The following is a 16,807-nucleotide window of genomic DNA, read 5'->3' as shown; positions in this document are numbered from 1 at the left end:
TCTGACTGGAGAGCAAAGCATGAGCAGTTGAGTAATAACAAATGATCAAAGAGAGAGAGGGACCAAGTAGCAAAAGTGTTTTACATTACTTCGTATGCAATGGAGAGCTGCTAAAGACTTTTGAGCATTGTAGTGACCTAACCTAATCTGCATATTTCAAAGAATATTCTTACAGCAGAACAAACAATGGATTGCAGCAGGGAGAGGAGAAAGAGATTATATCTTTTAAAAGGCTTTGATAGTTATTCAGATGGGTAGTAATCAGGGCCTATGTGAGGGTGGTAATAGTGTTTATAAAGGATGGAACCAGTTTCAAAGATATTACAGAAATGGTCTAGGATTTAAGTGAGAGGTGAATGGAAGTTTAAAATTGAGATGAGGTCAATTTCTTAAAGTTAAGAAACATTCTGTCTTCTTTGTGTTTTCAAATAAACCTCACTTTTAATTACCTCATTCAATCAGTGAATCTACAAATATTCATGGAATATCTACTGAGTGTAAAACATTATCCTAGGTTTTACGGAGCATAAAAGAAGATGCCAGACAACTTTTAGACTTGAATCAGCTTACAATTTAATTGAGGAGCCTATATATGTATGTATGTACATATATGTATGCATATGTATTCATATATATGCAAATGTGCACAAATATGAATAAAACACCCATATATGCATATGAAATTAGCCAAAAATGTAAAACAGGCAAAAGAATTCTGAGGTTTGGAGTCAAAAGATAAGACTTTCAGTTATTAGTATGTGGCAAGTCAGTTAAACTCTCTAAACCTCAAGTTTCTTATATGTAAAATGGGGATAAAAATATTTATACTACTTTCCTTATAGAATTATTATGACAGAAAAACACTGTGTAAGTCGTAATGTTTTGTAGTGATTTAATTCAACAAATAATGACTACGGACAAAGCACAGTGATTGACAGACAGCTAGGTGGCACAATGGATAGAGCACCAGCTCTGGATTCAGGAGGACCTGAGTTCAAATCTGGCCTCAGACACATAACATTTATTTGCTGTGTGACCCTGGGTAAGTCACTTAACCCCATTGCCTAACCGAAAAACAAACAAACAAAAAAATAATCTTGCCTAATATATGATGAATCATACAAATAAGAGTGATACAAAAGAGCGAAATAAATGTAAAAGACTAGGCAAAGTGTTGTGAAAAATTTGACAAAGGAGAATCATTTCCTTCTTTGGAAGTCATGGAAGACATCAGGTAGTGGCACCTGATTTAGACCTTTATGAAAGGGAAGGGTTTTTTCTGGTGAGTAGAGAGGAGGAATCCATTGTAGTCATGGTGGGCAGCACGAACAGAAGCACTTCTATAGATAAGAGAGAATAGCCAAAAAAAAAAAAAAAAAGAAAGAAAGAATAACTTGTCTGGCCAGATGCAACTTCAATATCACAGGAAACTCACAACCCCTGTCTGATTTATAGTATGCTCTTAGTTGCGAGGGAGCAGGGAGGGGATTTAATTTCTACTTGTGACATGAACAAATGCTTATGGAAATACATTGTGCTATCTTTGCCCAAATTCACTTAAAATTACTGTACCTCCCTGCTGACCCAGTATTTTCATAGGAGTGTTTTTTTATAGGTTACTTCTATGAAGTCCAGAAATATTGTGGTTATAATTTATTATTATCAGTTAAGACACATTGCTCTGATAAATCTTTTTAAGTGGTCATTAGTTTCCCATATTCTAATAAATGTTACTGTAAAGCTTTCCCATCTTTTCAGAATTTCATTTTAATATCAATGCTGCTTTTATGGAATGAAAGTGACATTAGCAATTGGCAGTTTTAATTTTGTCTGTTGCCTAGACAGTGCCTCTGCAAATTTCTGCCAGGTAAATCATGCTTTGAATACATTAGTTTTCTTTCATGCACTGGGTTTCATAGGATCATAGGAACTTTAGGGCTCAAAGGGAAGTCTTCTAATTCTACCCCCTCACTTTATACATAAGGAAACTGGCATACAGAGAAGTTAAGTCACTTAGCCCTAGGTCTTATAGGGAGTAAGTGACAGAAGCAAGTCATCTGACTACAGATCCATTACTCTTTCCAGTGAACCACACTGATTTTCCTTTTAAATACAGGCCAAACACCTTGATAAAGAACATCATTATAATATATACTTTGCTATAGCTAGCCTGTGTCCATGTGACCTATTGCAAAGTGACCTAAAACCTGAAGTATTATAGGATGACTTTTGCTGCACCAGCCCTGTGCCCTTGAGAGAATTCCAGGCTCTAATCTGCAGCCTAATTTCAAGCATTTGCAATGTACTATGAGTGAGAGCAGCCTATCATCTCATCAGATCTCTGATTAAAGCAAAATATCTCAGTTTCTCTAAGGCTATAGGTAGATCCTCTCCAGAATCTATCTAGGGGTATTTCAGTGGGTTTCAGCAATTTCTCTTAGAAACAAAAAGTCACAAATTACTCAGGATGACCTCTTAAAATCATCATCACATTACAATACATTCCTGTGATCAGAGACTAGTCCTGGCTTGCTTCTTGAAACTAGTCCTGCTTTGCTTCTTCTTAAACGATGTCTATCTTCTATATCATTTTTGCTCTGTGACCAATGCACAAAGAGTATCAATTATGGTGAAATACAGACTCTGATGTTAGGAGGCAAATACGACCTCACAGATACCTCTATGACTTGACGAGATGGGACTCATGACTAAAGCATATTACCCATGTCAGGAATATGACTCTAGAAAGGCATACCTTATTTCAAAGAAAAAAGAAAGAAAGATGATAGATTAAGAACCAGCCAATCAATAAGCCTTTACTGAGCATCATGTGTCTGCAGGCACTGGGAATACAAAGAGAAAAGTAAAGCATACAGTCTATCAGGTCAGGAGTGTGTGTGTGTGTGTGTGTGTGTGTGTGTGTGTGTGTGTGTGTGTGTGTGTGTATACACATATGCATATATATATGTATATATATACACGTACATACATGTATGGGTATGTGTATTTATAAGTATAGATAAAATGAATACAAAATTGATTCATAGTAATTTGGGGGAGGAGAGAAAGAATGAAAGAATTAGTAGTTAGAGGGGAGAGATCAAGAAATGTCTCATAAAGAAGGTTAAATGAACTCAGTTTTAAATAAACTATGCATTATAAGAGGTAGAAGTGAGGAGGAAGAACATTCCAGACATCAGGGATAGCTGATGCAAAGGCATTATGGGAGATGGGAGATGGAATGTTGTGTGTGTGAGGAATAGTAAGTAGGTCAATTTGGCAGGACCAAAGGGTAGTAGTGTGGAATAAGATCACAAAGTCAGACTGGGGTCAGGTTGTGAAGAGCTTTAATTGACAAAGAGTGAAGTTTTTTTTTTTTTGTTGTTTTTTTGGTGTTTTTTTGATCTTAGAAATCATAGGGAACCATTGGAGTTGATTGAGTTGGTAAGTTCCATAGTCAGATCTACTCTTTAAAATACCACTTTGACTTCTATGTAAGGATGAATTAGAGTAGAGAGAGATTAAAGGCAAAGAGAACAATCAGGAGTCTATTGCAATAGTTCTGATGTAATGGCATGAAGGTGATGGCTGTGTGAGTAGAGAGAAAAGTACAAAATATTGCAGATTGAAAAAATATGCTTACCGAGAAAATTTAGGAACCAGAATGGCGAGCTATAATATTTGGGTGTGTCTGAATGGGGACAGAAACAAAATCAATCTTATCATCAGAATCTATTACGGATAACCTGGGGCTGGAGCAAAGGAATAAATTCATACAGATTTGGAAAACAGATCACAAGAATGGCCAAGAGGTATGATGAAGTAGTGAGTATGAAATTCACTTATCTAGACCTCTGCCGGAGCTCTTTCTTCCAAAAGCAGAACAGCTAAGGCTTTTCTTGGCTGACTTTAATGGTGAACTTAGCATTCATAAACTGGAAGAAGTCATGAAGGGTGCTATTATTCTGAACATGATCCTCACCAACAAGAAGCAGCTAGTTGGTGGGATGAAAATTTCTTTGGAAAAAGTTTTTGCTACAAATTTAGAGTCTGTAATAGATAAGGAGAGGAAAGCTAGATATCATCTCATATGTATCCTAAATTTTGGCATAGCAGGTTACAAACAGTTCAAAGAAGGAAAAATTACATACTATAGATGAAAATTCTATAGAAATTTCCAAAGAATGAAATTCTGAAGAGTTCAAAGGGGGTATGTGAGAGATTTCTAAAGAGATGGATATGGATAAACAGGGAGCTTATAGGTGACAATGTACTTTAAAAAGACATGAAAGCATATAAAAATGGTATCAAGTGTCTTAAGGTTAAGATGATCTGCAACTATCAAAAAAAGTTCAGGACAGACAAAAGCTGGCTAAAGGGGGAAATCTAAGAAGAGATAGGATTACTGCTACAATAGGTATTTGGGGTGGAATACTAACAATGGATGGGGCAACTAGATGGTGGGGCAATGGATAGAACAATAGGCATGGAGTTGGAAAGACCTGAGTTCAAATCTGGCCTCAGACACTGTATGACACTGGATAAGTCACTTAACCTGTTTGCCTCAGTTTCCTCACCTGTACAATGAGCTGGAGAAGGAAATGGAAAACCACTTCAGTATCTTTGCCAAGAAAACCCCCAAATGGGGTCGTAAAGAGTTGGATACAACTGAAATGGCTGAACAACAAAACAACAAAAAATAGCAATGGGTACCAGAGAGAAAGTAGAACTACAAAACTTGAGGATTATAGATAGATCTAAATCAGACTTCAGAATCATCTGGTACAATTATCTAGTTTTATAGATCCATAAACTGAGAAAATCAACTGATTTTATTTTATTCTATTTTTTTCCTACTGTTATCTCTACCAAGGAAAATTACCTAGAACTACAAAGGGTAGAGGGAAAATGACTAGTGGGGATTTGAGTTTTAATGTAAATAAAAAGATAGTAAAGGTGAATCTGGGCAGCTAGATGGCACAGTGGATAGAGCACCAGACCTGGAATCAGGAAGATTCCTCTTCCTGAGTTCAAATCTGACCTCAGACACTTACTAGCTATGTGACCCAGGGCAAGTCACTTAACCCTGTTTGTCACAGTTTTCTCATCTGTAAAATGAGCTGGAGAAGCAAATGGCAAACCATTTCAGTATTCTTGCCAAGAAAATCCCAAATGGGGTCATGAAGTGTTAGGCAAGATTGAAACAACTGAACAACAATAACAAAAGAGAACCTAGCTCTCTTTGGTGACTTAACGTCATCTGGTCCAGGTGAGTAAGATCCCAGGTTACTCAATGACCTGACAGATGTGATCACCAAGAGTTTGTCAGTGATATTTTTAAAATCACGAAGAGCAAGAAGTATCAGAGGACTAGAGAAAGCAAATGTCCTGATTTTTTAAAGCAACAGAATGAAGTATGAAAATGTAAGTCAGTGACCTGAATTTGATTTCTGGCAACATTCATAATTTAGTAATGAATGAATGATTATAAACATAGAGAAAAGGAATAAGTGACTAGAAAGGAGCATCATGGCACTATCAAGAACAGTTCAGGCCCAACTGATCTCATTTCCTTCACTTTTGACAAGGTTACTAGAGGGGTGAGTCAGAAGAACTCTTTCAACATAGTGTCTTTAGATTTTAACAAAGCATTATATGACATTCTTGGGGACAAGATAGAGAGTTGTGGACTAGATGATAAATAATACAGAAATGGTTGACTGTTCAGAGTCCAAGAATAATCATTAAATCTATGGATGTCAACTTAGAATGAGCCTGCAAATGAAATACACTAGATACCAGTGCTTGGGTCTGGGCTATTCAGCATTTTTATCAGTGATTTGGCAGTGACATAGATGACATCCTTATTTAATTTCCACATAATACAACCCTGGGAAAGGTTGTTAATGCCCTAGATCTTAGATTCAAGGATTCAAAACAAAAAATGGCAAAGTCAGAAGCTAAATCTATTAACCTAGAATTTAACATGTATGTAACTTATTTACATGCATAACCTTTATATATATGTGTGTGTAAAATATATGTATACAGATAATTATGAATATTATATCATTTGTTTCCTTGGAAGGTGGTACTGTTATTGTCCCATTTTACAGTTAAGGAAATTGAAACAAAGATTAAGTGATTTACCCAAGGTCACACATCTAGTTAAGTTTCTGAGGCTGGATTTTAATTTAATCTTCCTAACTCGGATCTCCTGCTATATCTACTGTATCAACTAGCTATCTCTAATTTCTGCTGCACTGCAATTGTGATTCTTTTATGCAAAATGAGTGTGTGTGTACATATGTTGTTGTTGTTGAGTCATTTTTATTCATGTCCAACTCTCTGTGACCCCATTTGGTGCTTCCTTGGCAAAGATACTGGAGTGGTTTGCCATTTCCTTCTCCAGCTCATTTTACAGATGAGGAAGCTGAAGCAAACACGATGAAGTATCTTGGCCAGCGTCACACAGCTAGTATCTGAGGCCAGATTTGAACTCAGGAAGAGGAGTCTTCCTGACTCCAGGCCAGACACACTATTCACTGTGTCATTTAGCTATCCGTGTGTGTGTGTGTGTGTGTGTGTGTGTGTGTGTGTATTTATAAGTGTGTATGTATGCACATTGCCACAGAGAACTTTTGGTGAGGAAAATCCCTCTACCAAAACAAATCCACAACTTTTATGCAAATTGTAGTCTGACAGATTTACTGAGGCACTTAGAGTTTAAGTTACTTTCCTAGGGTCATATTTGTTATTATTCAGTTGTTCAGTAGTGTCTGACTCCTCCTGATCCTTTGGATCATAGTACATCAGGCCCTTTTATCCTCCACTATCTTCAGAAGTCTGTCCAATCTCATATTCATTGCTTCCATGACACTCTATCCATCTTATCCTCTGCCGTCCCCTTTTCCTTTTGCTTTCAATCTTTCCAGGCATCAGGGTCTTTTCTAATGAGTCCTGTCTTCTCATGTAGCAAAGTATTTAAGCTTCAGCTTCAGTATTTGTCCTTCCAATGAACAGTCAGAGTTAATTTCTTTAAGCAGTGATTGATATGATCTCCTTGCTATCCAAGGGATTCTCAAAAGTCTTTTCCAGCTCCACAGTGGGAAAATGTCAATTCTGCAGAGCTTAGCTTTCCTTATCGCCCAAATCTCACAGCCATCCATTGCTTCTGGAAAAAAAAGAACAAAACAAAACAAAACATAGTTTTGACTATTCAAACCTTTGTCAGCCAGGTGATGTCTCTGCTTTTTAGCATGCTGTCCAGATTTTCCATAGATTTCCTTCCAAGAATCAAATGTCTTTTAATTTCATGGCTGCAGTCACTCTCTGTGGTAAACTTTGAACCCAAGAATATAAAATTTGATACTACTTCCATTTCTTCTTCCTCTATTTGCAGGAAAAAATGGGAACAGAAACAACGATCTTAGTTGGGTTTTTTTTTGTCTTTGTTTTTGTTTTTAATGTTAAGCTTCAAGCTAGCATTTACACTCTCCTCTATAACCCTTCTCAAGAGGCTTCTTAATTCTTCACTTTCTGCCATCACAGTGGTATTGTATGCATATCTGAGATTGTTCATATTTCTCCTGGCAACCCTGATTGTGGCTTTTGATTCATCCAACCTGCCATCTTGCATGATATATTCTGTATATAAGTTAAATAAATAAAGTGACAATGTACAGCCTTGTCATGCATCTTTACCCATCTTGAACCAATCAGCTGTTCCATATTCAGTTCTATATGCTGCTTCTTGACCCACATACAAGTTCCTCATGGACAAATAAGAAGATTTGGCACTCCTATCTCTTTAAGGACATGCCACTATTTGTTGTTATCCATACACTCAAAGGCTTTAGTGTAGTCAATGAAGCAGAAGTAAATGCTTTTTCTGGAACTCCTTTGCTTTCTTAATGTGAATATTGGCAATTTGCTCTCTACTTTCTCTGCCTCTTAGGGTCACATAGTATGTATCAAGGGTGGAATTTGAACCAAGGCCTTCCTGACTTTGAGACTGGCTCTCTATCCAGTATGCCATGCCACTTTCCATTATAAAACTGAATAGGATAAGTGTAAAATTCCTCATTTGGGTTAAAAAAATGAACTTCAGAAGTGTAGGAAGAAGGTATGACTGTTGATAATTTCATGTTAAAAAGATATGAAAGTTTGAGTAGATTTGGTTCCTCACAAAATTCTACAGTTTATTATTAAATGAATGGTCAGAGAACATATAGAAAAGGAAGAAGTGACTAGAAAGAGCTAGCAAGTTTCCATCAAGAACAGTTCATGCTTAGTTGACCTCATTTCCTTTATGGATGAGTGGATCTAGAGAATGCTGCAGACATAGTATACATAGATATTATACTTCAAGCTCAATATGAATCAACAATTCAACACAGAAGCCAAAAATCCTAATGTGGTCTTCATAATAAAGTCACAATATGCTGAAAAAAGAAGCTGGTCAGACTATGTCTGGAATATGATTCAGATATTGTCACTGCATTTTAGGAAGGAACCTGATATATTGGAGACTATGATAGTGAAGGCCTTAAGATCATGGATTATGAGAAATGGATGAAGGAACTCAGAATGTTTAGCATAAAGTAGGGGCAATATGATAGTGATCTTTGAGTATTGAAAGACATCCTAAAGAAGAAATAGAATTGTTCTATTTGTCCCTAGATGGCAGAACAAAAACCAATAGAAACTGTGGAGACAAGTATTTAGAATTCTTGTAAAGAAAATCTTCCCCCAAATTAAAGTTACCTAAAAATGAAATAGGCTTGGATTTTTTCCCTATCTACAGATCCAAAGGGAAATTTCCTCCTTGCTCCTCTTAAGTTGTATATGATGTGGATATGTATGTATATTTGTATGCATGCATGTATGTATGTGTATAAACACACTTATATGTGCATATTCCATTTGGAGATTTTCTTGGAATACAATGTGAGGTATTGGCCTTCGTCTAATTTCTTCCAGTGCTTTCAAGTTTTTATAGCAGTTTTTGTTTAATTGTAAGTCCTTACCACAGCTGGGGGCTTTAGTCAATGTGGGAATTCATTTTCCTTGACTATGCTTATTATTTATGAGGGTTTTTTTCTTTTTGACAGTTGGTAGAGGTAGATGGGAAGGAGAGAAAATAATTGCTTGCTAATTGAAAGAAATAACCAAAAAAAAGAGGGCAAAAACACATAAATGGCTTGCTTCAGGAGAAATTGAATTCATCCTTACAGGAAGTTTTCAGGCAAAGGCTAATTAACTATTCTTGGGAATGCTGTCCAGGTATGATTTAGGCTACACCGTCTCTGAGTCTCAGTTTTGGGATTCTATAATTCACTTTTTTTTTCCCATAACGGTTAAAATTCATTCTACTTTGAGAATTTAAGCATCCTTGAATTTGTTCTTATTCTTGTAGACTGGATTACAGCAAATGATCAAATTCTATTTTTTACTGAAAATATTTCTTTATGGAATGCCCATGTTCACAGCCTATTCTATAAAAAGAAGAATTTGTTATAGCCTGGGGAAACTGAATCATTGCTTTAGCTTTTTCCTCTTTAATCATATGCTTCAGTCACACATCTCAGAAGAAGTGAGGATTCTTCCTCATGCTAAGGCCACTCAATTTGTATAAAAAGAATCAAAACAATTGCATCACAGTCACACTTTGAACCCTAGCATCTCTCACGAGAGCTCAATATAGTCAACAGATTAAAAATGCTACTTTATTCAAAATTATTCCTCTAAATCTGTGCACTATTAAATAATTATACAATAAACTTCAATAAATCTGTATAAAATAATTTCTTCTCAATAGACATATCTATTGAAACATATATATAAATATATATGTATATATGTATGTATATATGAGCTACCCCTCCACACCTAATAGTAAAACATGATTTGGTTCCTTTGTGAACAATGGTTTAAATAGAAGGAATAGACACATTAAGCAAAACACAAATGAAAATATACTGGCACATAATTTTACTAAGGAATAATAGTAATTCAACTACAGGACAATTACTTAAGTAAAAATAATGTTTTTTCCTCTAGCTGGAAATAAACATCATGTAATACCAAAAATAGAAAACAGACCTTCCTATTTTTCCCTGTATCTTAAGTGATCAGAAGAGGCATGAGTTTCCTAGTTACTGTCTCTATTTCCTGTAGAAATTGTTCAATATTCTATTAAAAATTTCACTGTATTGCATATGTTTGTGTTTTGAGAATCTGGATATTATCCTCTTGAGAGGGAGTGAACTTTCCAAACAAAATGTCCATGATTTGCCACAAGTAAATGAATCCTGTATTCTGAGAGGATTCCAGGGTCTCCAAGCAGTCTAGTGGTTTTTCCTGATTAGATAAACCGAAGGTCACAAATTAAAAAAAGAAAAAAAGAAAAAAAAGAAAGAAATCAAATCTGAAGACATAAAGTCTTCAAGTTAATTTCATGTGTTCAAGTTAATTTCATGTGTTACACTGCCATTCTAGAATATTTGTTTTTTTTTCATTCTATTGCTTATCAAAATGTTTCTTAAAGGGTGGCCCAGAGATCCATGGGAGTCTCAAGACTAATTCAGGGGGTCCACAAGGTCAAAACTATTTTTATAATAATACTAAGATATTTTAATTTCTGTTAGGGTAAATGTAAATAGATCTAACCCACATTAAAAAAATAAAGCTCTTGGGTGGGTCCTCACTAATTTTAATAATAAAAAGGAGTCCCTTTCAGAAATTCTTCCTTAAAGTTACAAGTCATCATGGACAGAGCATAAAGGGTGGACCTTGAAGAAGTACTGAGGTTGTCTTGTTTCTAATGCATACTGACTGTGTGACCTAGGCAAATCTCTTAATTTGACAATGTCCCAACCTATAGATCAGTTGCCAATCTGTACTGGAAAGAGAGCTTTCCATATTTAGGAATTCTCTATGCCAGTGAAATTTAGTGGTCCAGAGTTCCCACAAGAATCCTACTCAAATCCCTTGAAGTCAGTGATTTTTTGCCCAAAAAGCACAAACTATTCTGGTATAATTTCATATTACTAAACAGTCAAATATAAAACTCACTGGGGCCTTTTCTGTTTCAATTACAGGATTATCCATAAGAATGGCTACACAGAGCAAGAATGCATGGAGTTCAAAGCTGTTGTTTATAGCAATACCCTGCAATCCATTCTGGCCATTGTGAAGGCTATGACAGTTCTGGGGATTGATTATGTAAATCCACAAAGTACAGTAAGTGTGAAACCAATGCCATTCAACAGTGAGATCCTAAAATGAAACAATAACATTGAATCATTTTGTGGCTATAGCTAGTTGACACAGTAGATAGAGAACTAGACTTTGGGTTCAGGAAATTTTAAGTTCAAATCTTGCCTCAGACACTTATCAGTAGTATGATCTTGAACAGATCAGTTGATTTATCTCAGCTTCAGATTCTTTATCTGTAAAATGGGGATAAAAATAGTACCTACTTCACAGGGTTGTTTTGAAGATTAAATGAAATCTATGAAGCATTTTAGAAACTTTCACACTTTAGCTACTACTACTGTTGTTATTAGTATTATTAACTAAATACAAGTAGCCCCAAATCCCAAATATGCTTCTATCTAAGCCACAAATCCTTTTATAGCTAAGGTGTCTATGGATTAAATTTAATATTCAAACAATATATTACCTCCTCCTATTTTCATCATATACATGCACACATTTTTTTCTATTTCCTGGGTTGAAACATTACAAAGAACTATGAAAGAAATTCATTCATTTGTTCAATAAGTATTCATTAAGTGCCTGCTGTGTCTCAGACACTGTACACTCTGCCTTACGATTGGAAAATATCAGGTGGCTAGTGTGAAAGGTAGTAAATGGACAGACTATGTGTTGTACTAGTACACACATAAAATTAAAATACTTAAATGACTCCAGTATGTTTAGTAGACCCATTCCTTCACAAATTATTTATAGGAGAATATGGATAAGGGCAATACAATGAGAAGGGATGTTACGATCTGAATCATTGAAGTGAATAGCTCCATTGATAAGATCACATCTATTAGAGTATTAGGACTTCACAGATATAAAGGATTTAAAGTTTTATAAAAATCCAATTTGCAGGGTAGCCATTTTTTTTCAAAAACAGAAATTGTAGAGATGGAAAGGACTTCAGATGTTGTTTGGTTTAACCCTCTAACTTCATGGGTAAAAAAGAGACCCATAGAGGTAATTGTGCTGTCCAATATAATGCTAAAAGTAATTGGAAAAGCCAGGATTCACACCCATGTCTTCTTGCTACAAATTTGCCTATGGTCATTACATCTAGCATTTGTCAGAAACAGAACTTGAACTCAGTTCTTTCTGATTCTAAAGCTAACCCACTACTCACAACTCTCTGCTACCTTGTATACATTCAGTAATACAAGAAATATAAGATATGGTATTTTTTGTGTTGGAAATCATATGCTATCATTAGTACCATTGTTTTTTGTTTGTTTGTTTGTTTGTTAGTTTGGGCTGGATTTATGTCCTTTGTATAGAGAGCTCCCATTGAAGAAACTCCTTCTGACAATGTAGACTGGCAACTTTTCTGCATCTAATAATATTAAAGTTGCCTGAGACAGTTAGACTAGCTATGTCACCCTGGGGAAGTTACTTAACTTCTATATCAGAAATAGTGCTTAAACCTGGTGATTCCTGATTTTAATGCTGTCTCTCTACTATGCCAAGTCACCTCTCAACCTATACTCACCCCCATTTCCCCCCAAAAAAAAGCTTTGATAAAATAAGTGACAGAAATATAAGAATTCACCCAGTTACAGCATAGGATCATACACTATAGGATTATAAGATCACAGATCTTGAGCTGGGAAGAACCTAAGAAGTCATCTAATCCAATCCCTTATTTTGCAGATAAGGAAAAAGAGACCAAAGTCTGTTTAGTGATTTACCCAAGGTCACACGGGTATTAAGTAGCAATAGCATAATTCAAACATTGATTGAAATCACTAAGTGAGATCCTAGAGAAGATATGAGGGCCAAAGGCAAAGATCTTGGGATATCCAACCTTATCCAGAAATAAAGAATCTTCCCTCAGAGGACCATAAAAGTATCTTCTCCCAATGCTTATTTCAGCATCCCTGTTAGTGGAGTTAATATAAAATAAAGATCAAATACAATAGTAAACTAAATAGAGGAGGCACATTTGTAGCATCCTTCAAAAGAAATGTTATGGGAAATTCATATGGGATAGACTGAAATTCATTCAGAAATATCTAATAAATGACTAGATAGTCTTTTCATGAGACTGTTTAAAAGACAAAAGAGTAATAATCTCCTTTTCCCACTACATATTTTTTTAAAAATTTTATTTGCTTCTTTATTTTTAGGGACTTTATTTTTAATTTGTGGAATAAAGTAAGCATTTTCATAATATAGTATAATAAAAAAGATGATTGCACATGAAACTGCAAATCAATGATGTACAACTTACTATTTCTTTTAAATATATAGGAAAGTTAGTATGTAAATTTCTTTTTTTCCTTTTTTTTCTTCCATTCCTTCACATCTCATAAATTAAAAATGCAATTCACATGACTTCATACACTTTCTAAATATGCATCTAAACGATTGCTTGTCTACACACATGCCACACATTTCCGTACTTAATTCATGCATTAGTAATGCTTTGTTCAATTGATTGGACAAATGTTATATCCATTCACATAACTGCCACTTATTCCAGACTGTCAAGTCCCAGAGTTAAAGGAATACATTTGTGAATTCATGGTGTGAACTGCCTAGAACAAAAAAACAAACAAACAAACAAACAATTTCATGACTAAAATTGGCCTCCGTCTAGGTTTTTTTGTGGTTCAGACCAAGAGTGTTTCTGTGGATCATGTATTTTATGTGTCTAAGTACTTTTATTTTTTTTTCTTGTAGTCTGTAAATTTAACTTATAGAATGAAAAAAAAATAGAGAGCTGTCTTCAAAAATTAACCCATATATTTTACAAAAGAGAAAAATGAGGGTCAGAAAGGTTAAGAACAATTTGCATTTATACATAGCTGTAAAGTTTACCTAACCCTTTCCTTACAATAACCTTCTAGTTTATGTAGGATAAGTATTATTGTCCCCATATGAAACATGAACAAATTGATGCTAATCACCTCTAATTTAATAATAAGTATTTGTTTGGGGTTCAGACCTGAGATTTCATTGGTGAGATAGCAGGGTAGCACAGAAAAAGTAGTAGTGGGTTTGGAGTCACAGAGGACATTGGTTCAAATTCTGTCTCTGTCAAAGTGGATTTACTGTCCAACCAGCTGGATATGGAGTCAGGAAGACCTGAGTTCAAATTCTGCCTCAGATGAGCATTACCTCTGTGGTCCCAAGCAAATCACTAAATCTCTCATCCTTAGTTTCCTCATCTGTAAAACTGCACTTACCTCTCAGAGTTGTTGAAAGGATCAAATGAGATATTTGTAAGGCACTTTGTGAACCTTGAAGTGGTATATAAATGCTACCTAGTTAGCTATTACCCAAGTGGCCTTGGGTAGGTCACAACTTTTCTAGCTTTGGTTTCCCTATGTGTAAAATGAACAGGTTAGACTACATGATGTCTGAGGCATCTTCCAGCTCTAAAACTATGAAACTATGAAATAGGAAACTCCCTCTCCTAAAGACAACTGGCAACTCCTTTGCAATTTACAGAGAGAACATTGAGAGGCTAAGTAAATTGTCCAGGGTCGCAGATGATCTGGAAATCACATCTTCACAACTTTGGTTCTTTTTCTACCATTCTGCCTCTTCATCATAATCATTGACCTCCATATAGCACTTTAAGGCTTGTAAAGCACTTTTCATACTCCTTTGATCCTTACACTAACCCTACTAGATAGATGCTATTATTTTTCCCATGTTACAGATGAGGAAAATGAGGCTCAGAGAATTTAAGACTTGCCTAATTTAATGCAACTATTAAGTGTTTTTGCAGAATTAGAACTCAGGTCTTTCTGACTCCAAGCTATTTATTATGCCATATTCTCTCTGTTAGTAAAAGAGTTTAAATAACCGAGTCTGGCATGACTGACATATTTCACTATCAAAATTATTAACAATAAGTTTATTTCTTAATATTTACACACATTATATATGCATACATTTTATAATGAAAAAAATGCTTCAGATCATTCAGTATTTGGGCCCTTATCTTTTATGTTGAGTCCTTATCACTTAACTCTGAGTGTCTTCCATTAGCATAGACATTGGCCATTCCATTTGTAGCTATTGCCCATTCATGTGTTTATCCTCCTTTGCACAAGGCTGTTTGGTATTTTCTGTTATACTTTCCATTAGCAATTAACATTATTAAAGCAACACATCTTTTTTTTTCCATTTGAAGGATCTGTCATTTCATTAGTCTATGTATTTCCTATACTGATGCTATGCTGATCCTTGGACAACGACATGCACTTCACCACCAGGATCAAATATAAAAAGATCTTATCACTAGAATTTATTCAGTTGTTGTATTGGATGGCTTGAAAAGTGAAGCTAGGTACCCAGAGTTTTGTCAAATGCCTCACTATTCATAGACTTATAGTCTAACAAGAACAAAGCAGCCCAGTTGTCAAGCACCAGACCTTTATCATGTATTGACATGAGTCCTTGATGTGCACAAATAACTTCAATGCCAAGATATATCACATGGTATTGGATATTAGTGTTACCACACAGCCTGATGAACTGTTCTTTATTCAGATGATTTCATTAAGGATAAAAAGCTAACAATTTATTTTTATTTGGTTTTAGTGGGTTGAAAGATTAATTTTTTAATTTAATTTTTAATATGTGTATTTGCATTCATTTATACATCTCTAGACTAGAAGTTCTTAACATATGTGTATGTGTGTGATGGATCCCTTAACAGTCTGGTGAAATCTATGGACCCCTTTTCAGAATAAAAGTGTTAAATGCATAAAATAAATACACAGGACTTCAAAGGAAACTAGTTATATTAAATATAATTATCAACATCATTTTCAAAAAGCTCATGGACCCCAGGCTAAGAACCTTTCTCTGGGTAATAGTTCATGTCTGCCTACCCACAAATGAGAACATCTATGGGAAGGGGTAAAAACCAAGACAAAGAAAGAATGTAATCTGGCAGTCAACATATACTAAAAATTAATAATAACAATAATAATAGTGCATAAAACTGTAAAGTTTTCAGTTTACATATAGTGTCTCCTTTGAGTGTCTTTAAACTCTGAGATATATAGTAAAAATAACATTAATTCTGTTTAAGAGAAGAAGAAACTGAGGTGCAGCAATGTTAAAGGTACTAAATGACTTCTCCATGGTCACACTGCTAGGAAGTGTCAGAAGTATGAGGTGAACCTAGGTCTTCCTGACTCAAAGTTCATCATGTCATCTGATGAATTCTAAAAATTTACCAAAAAAATCATTGAGAGCCTCCTATAAACACGAGATTTGAGCAGGTTCTATGAGACTACAAAGTTGAATAAGCCATAATACTGCTTTGAAAGAGTTTATAATCCAAACATACAAGAAAAAATCATGCACCTCAGTAGAATGATATACATCATAAGGAACTGGGAGAGGCAAAGGGATGGAACTAGTCCTATGATTTCAAAAGTACAGGGAAGTCCCAGATGAGGAAACCCCCTCCATGATGGCTGGCCTCCATTTTCTCTGCGACATACAATCTTAGAGAGTTACCTGAAGCACTAGGAGGTTTAGCAAATTGCCCAAGGTCACATAGACAGTGTGTAAC

At 35.2% G+C, this 16,807-nt stretch overlaps 1 protein-coding gene across 2 annotated transcripts in view; it reads left to right on the top strand.

Annotated features, from left to right (window-relative positions):
* The window catches only part of GNAT3 (G protein subunit alpha transducin 3), a 78,793-nt gene that overhangs the window by 33,501 nt on the left and 28,485 nt on the right, over positions 1-16,807 (top strand). For both annotated transcript variants that reach the window (XM_027838759.1, XM_027838760.1), the window contains exon 3: positions 11,103-11,244. In XM_027838759.1, the coding sequence (XP_027694560.1) occupies positions 11,103-11,244 (142 nt within the window). The remainder of the gene's footprint in view (positions 1-11,102; positions 11,245-16,807) is intronic.

This window comes from Vombatus ursinus, unplaced genomic scaffold (assembly GCF_900497805.2).
Source record: "Vombatus ursinus unplaced genomic scaffold, bare-nosed wombat genome assembly UNPS02014830.1, whole genome shotgun sequence".
In the NCBI taxonomy this organism is placed as follows: domain Eukaryota; kingdom Metazoa; phylum Chordata; class Mammalia; order Diprotodontia; family Vombatidae; genus Vombatus; species Vombatus ursinus.
The sequence above is the reverse complement of the archived record's forward strand: the minus strand, read 5'-3'. Positions and strand labels throughout refer to the sequence as shown.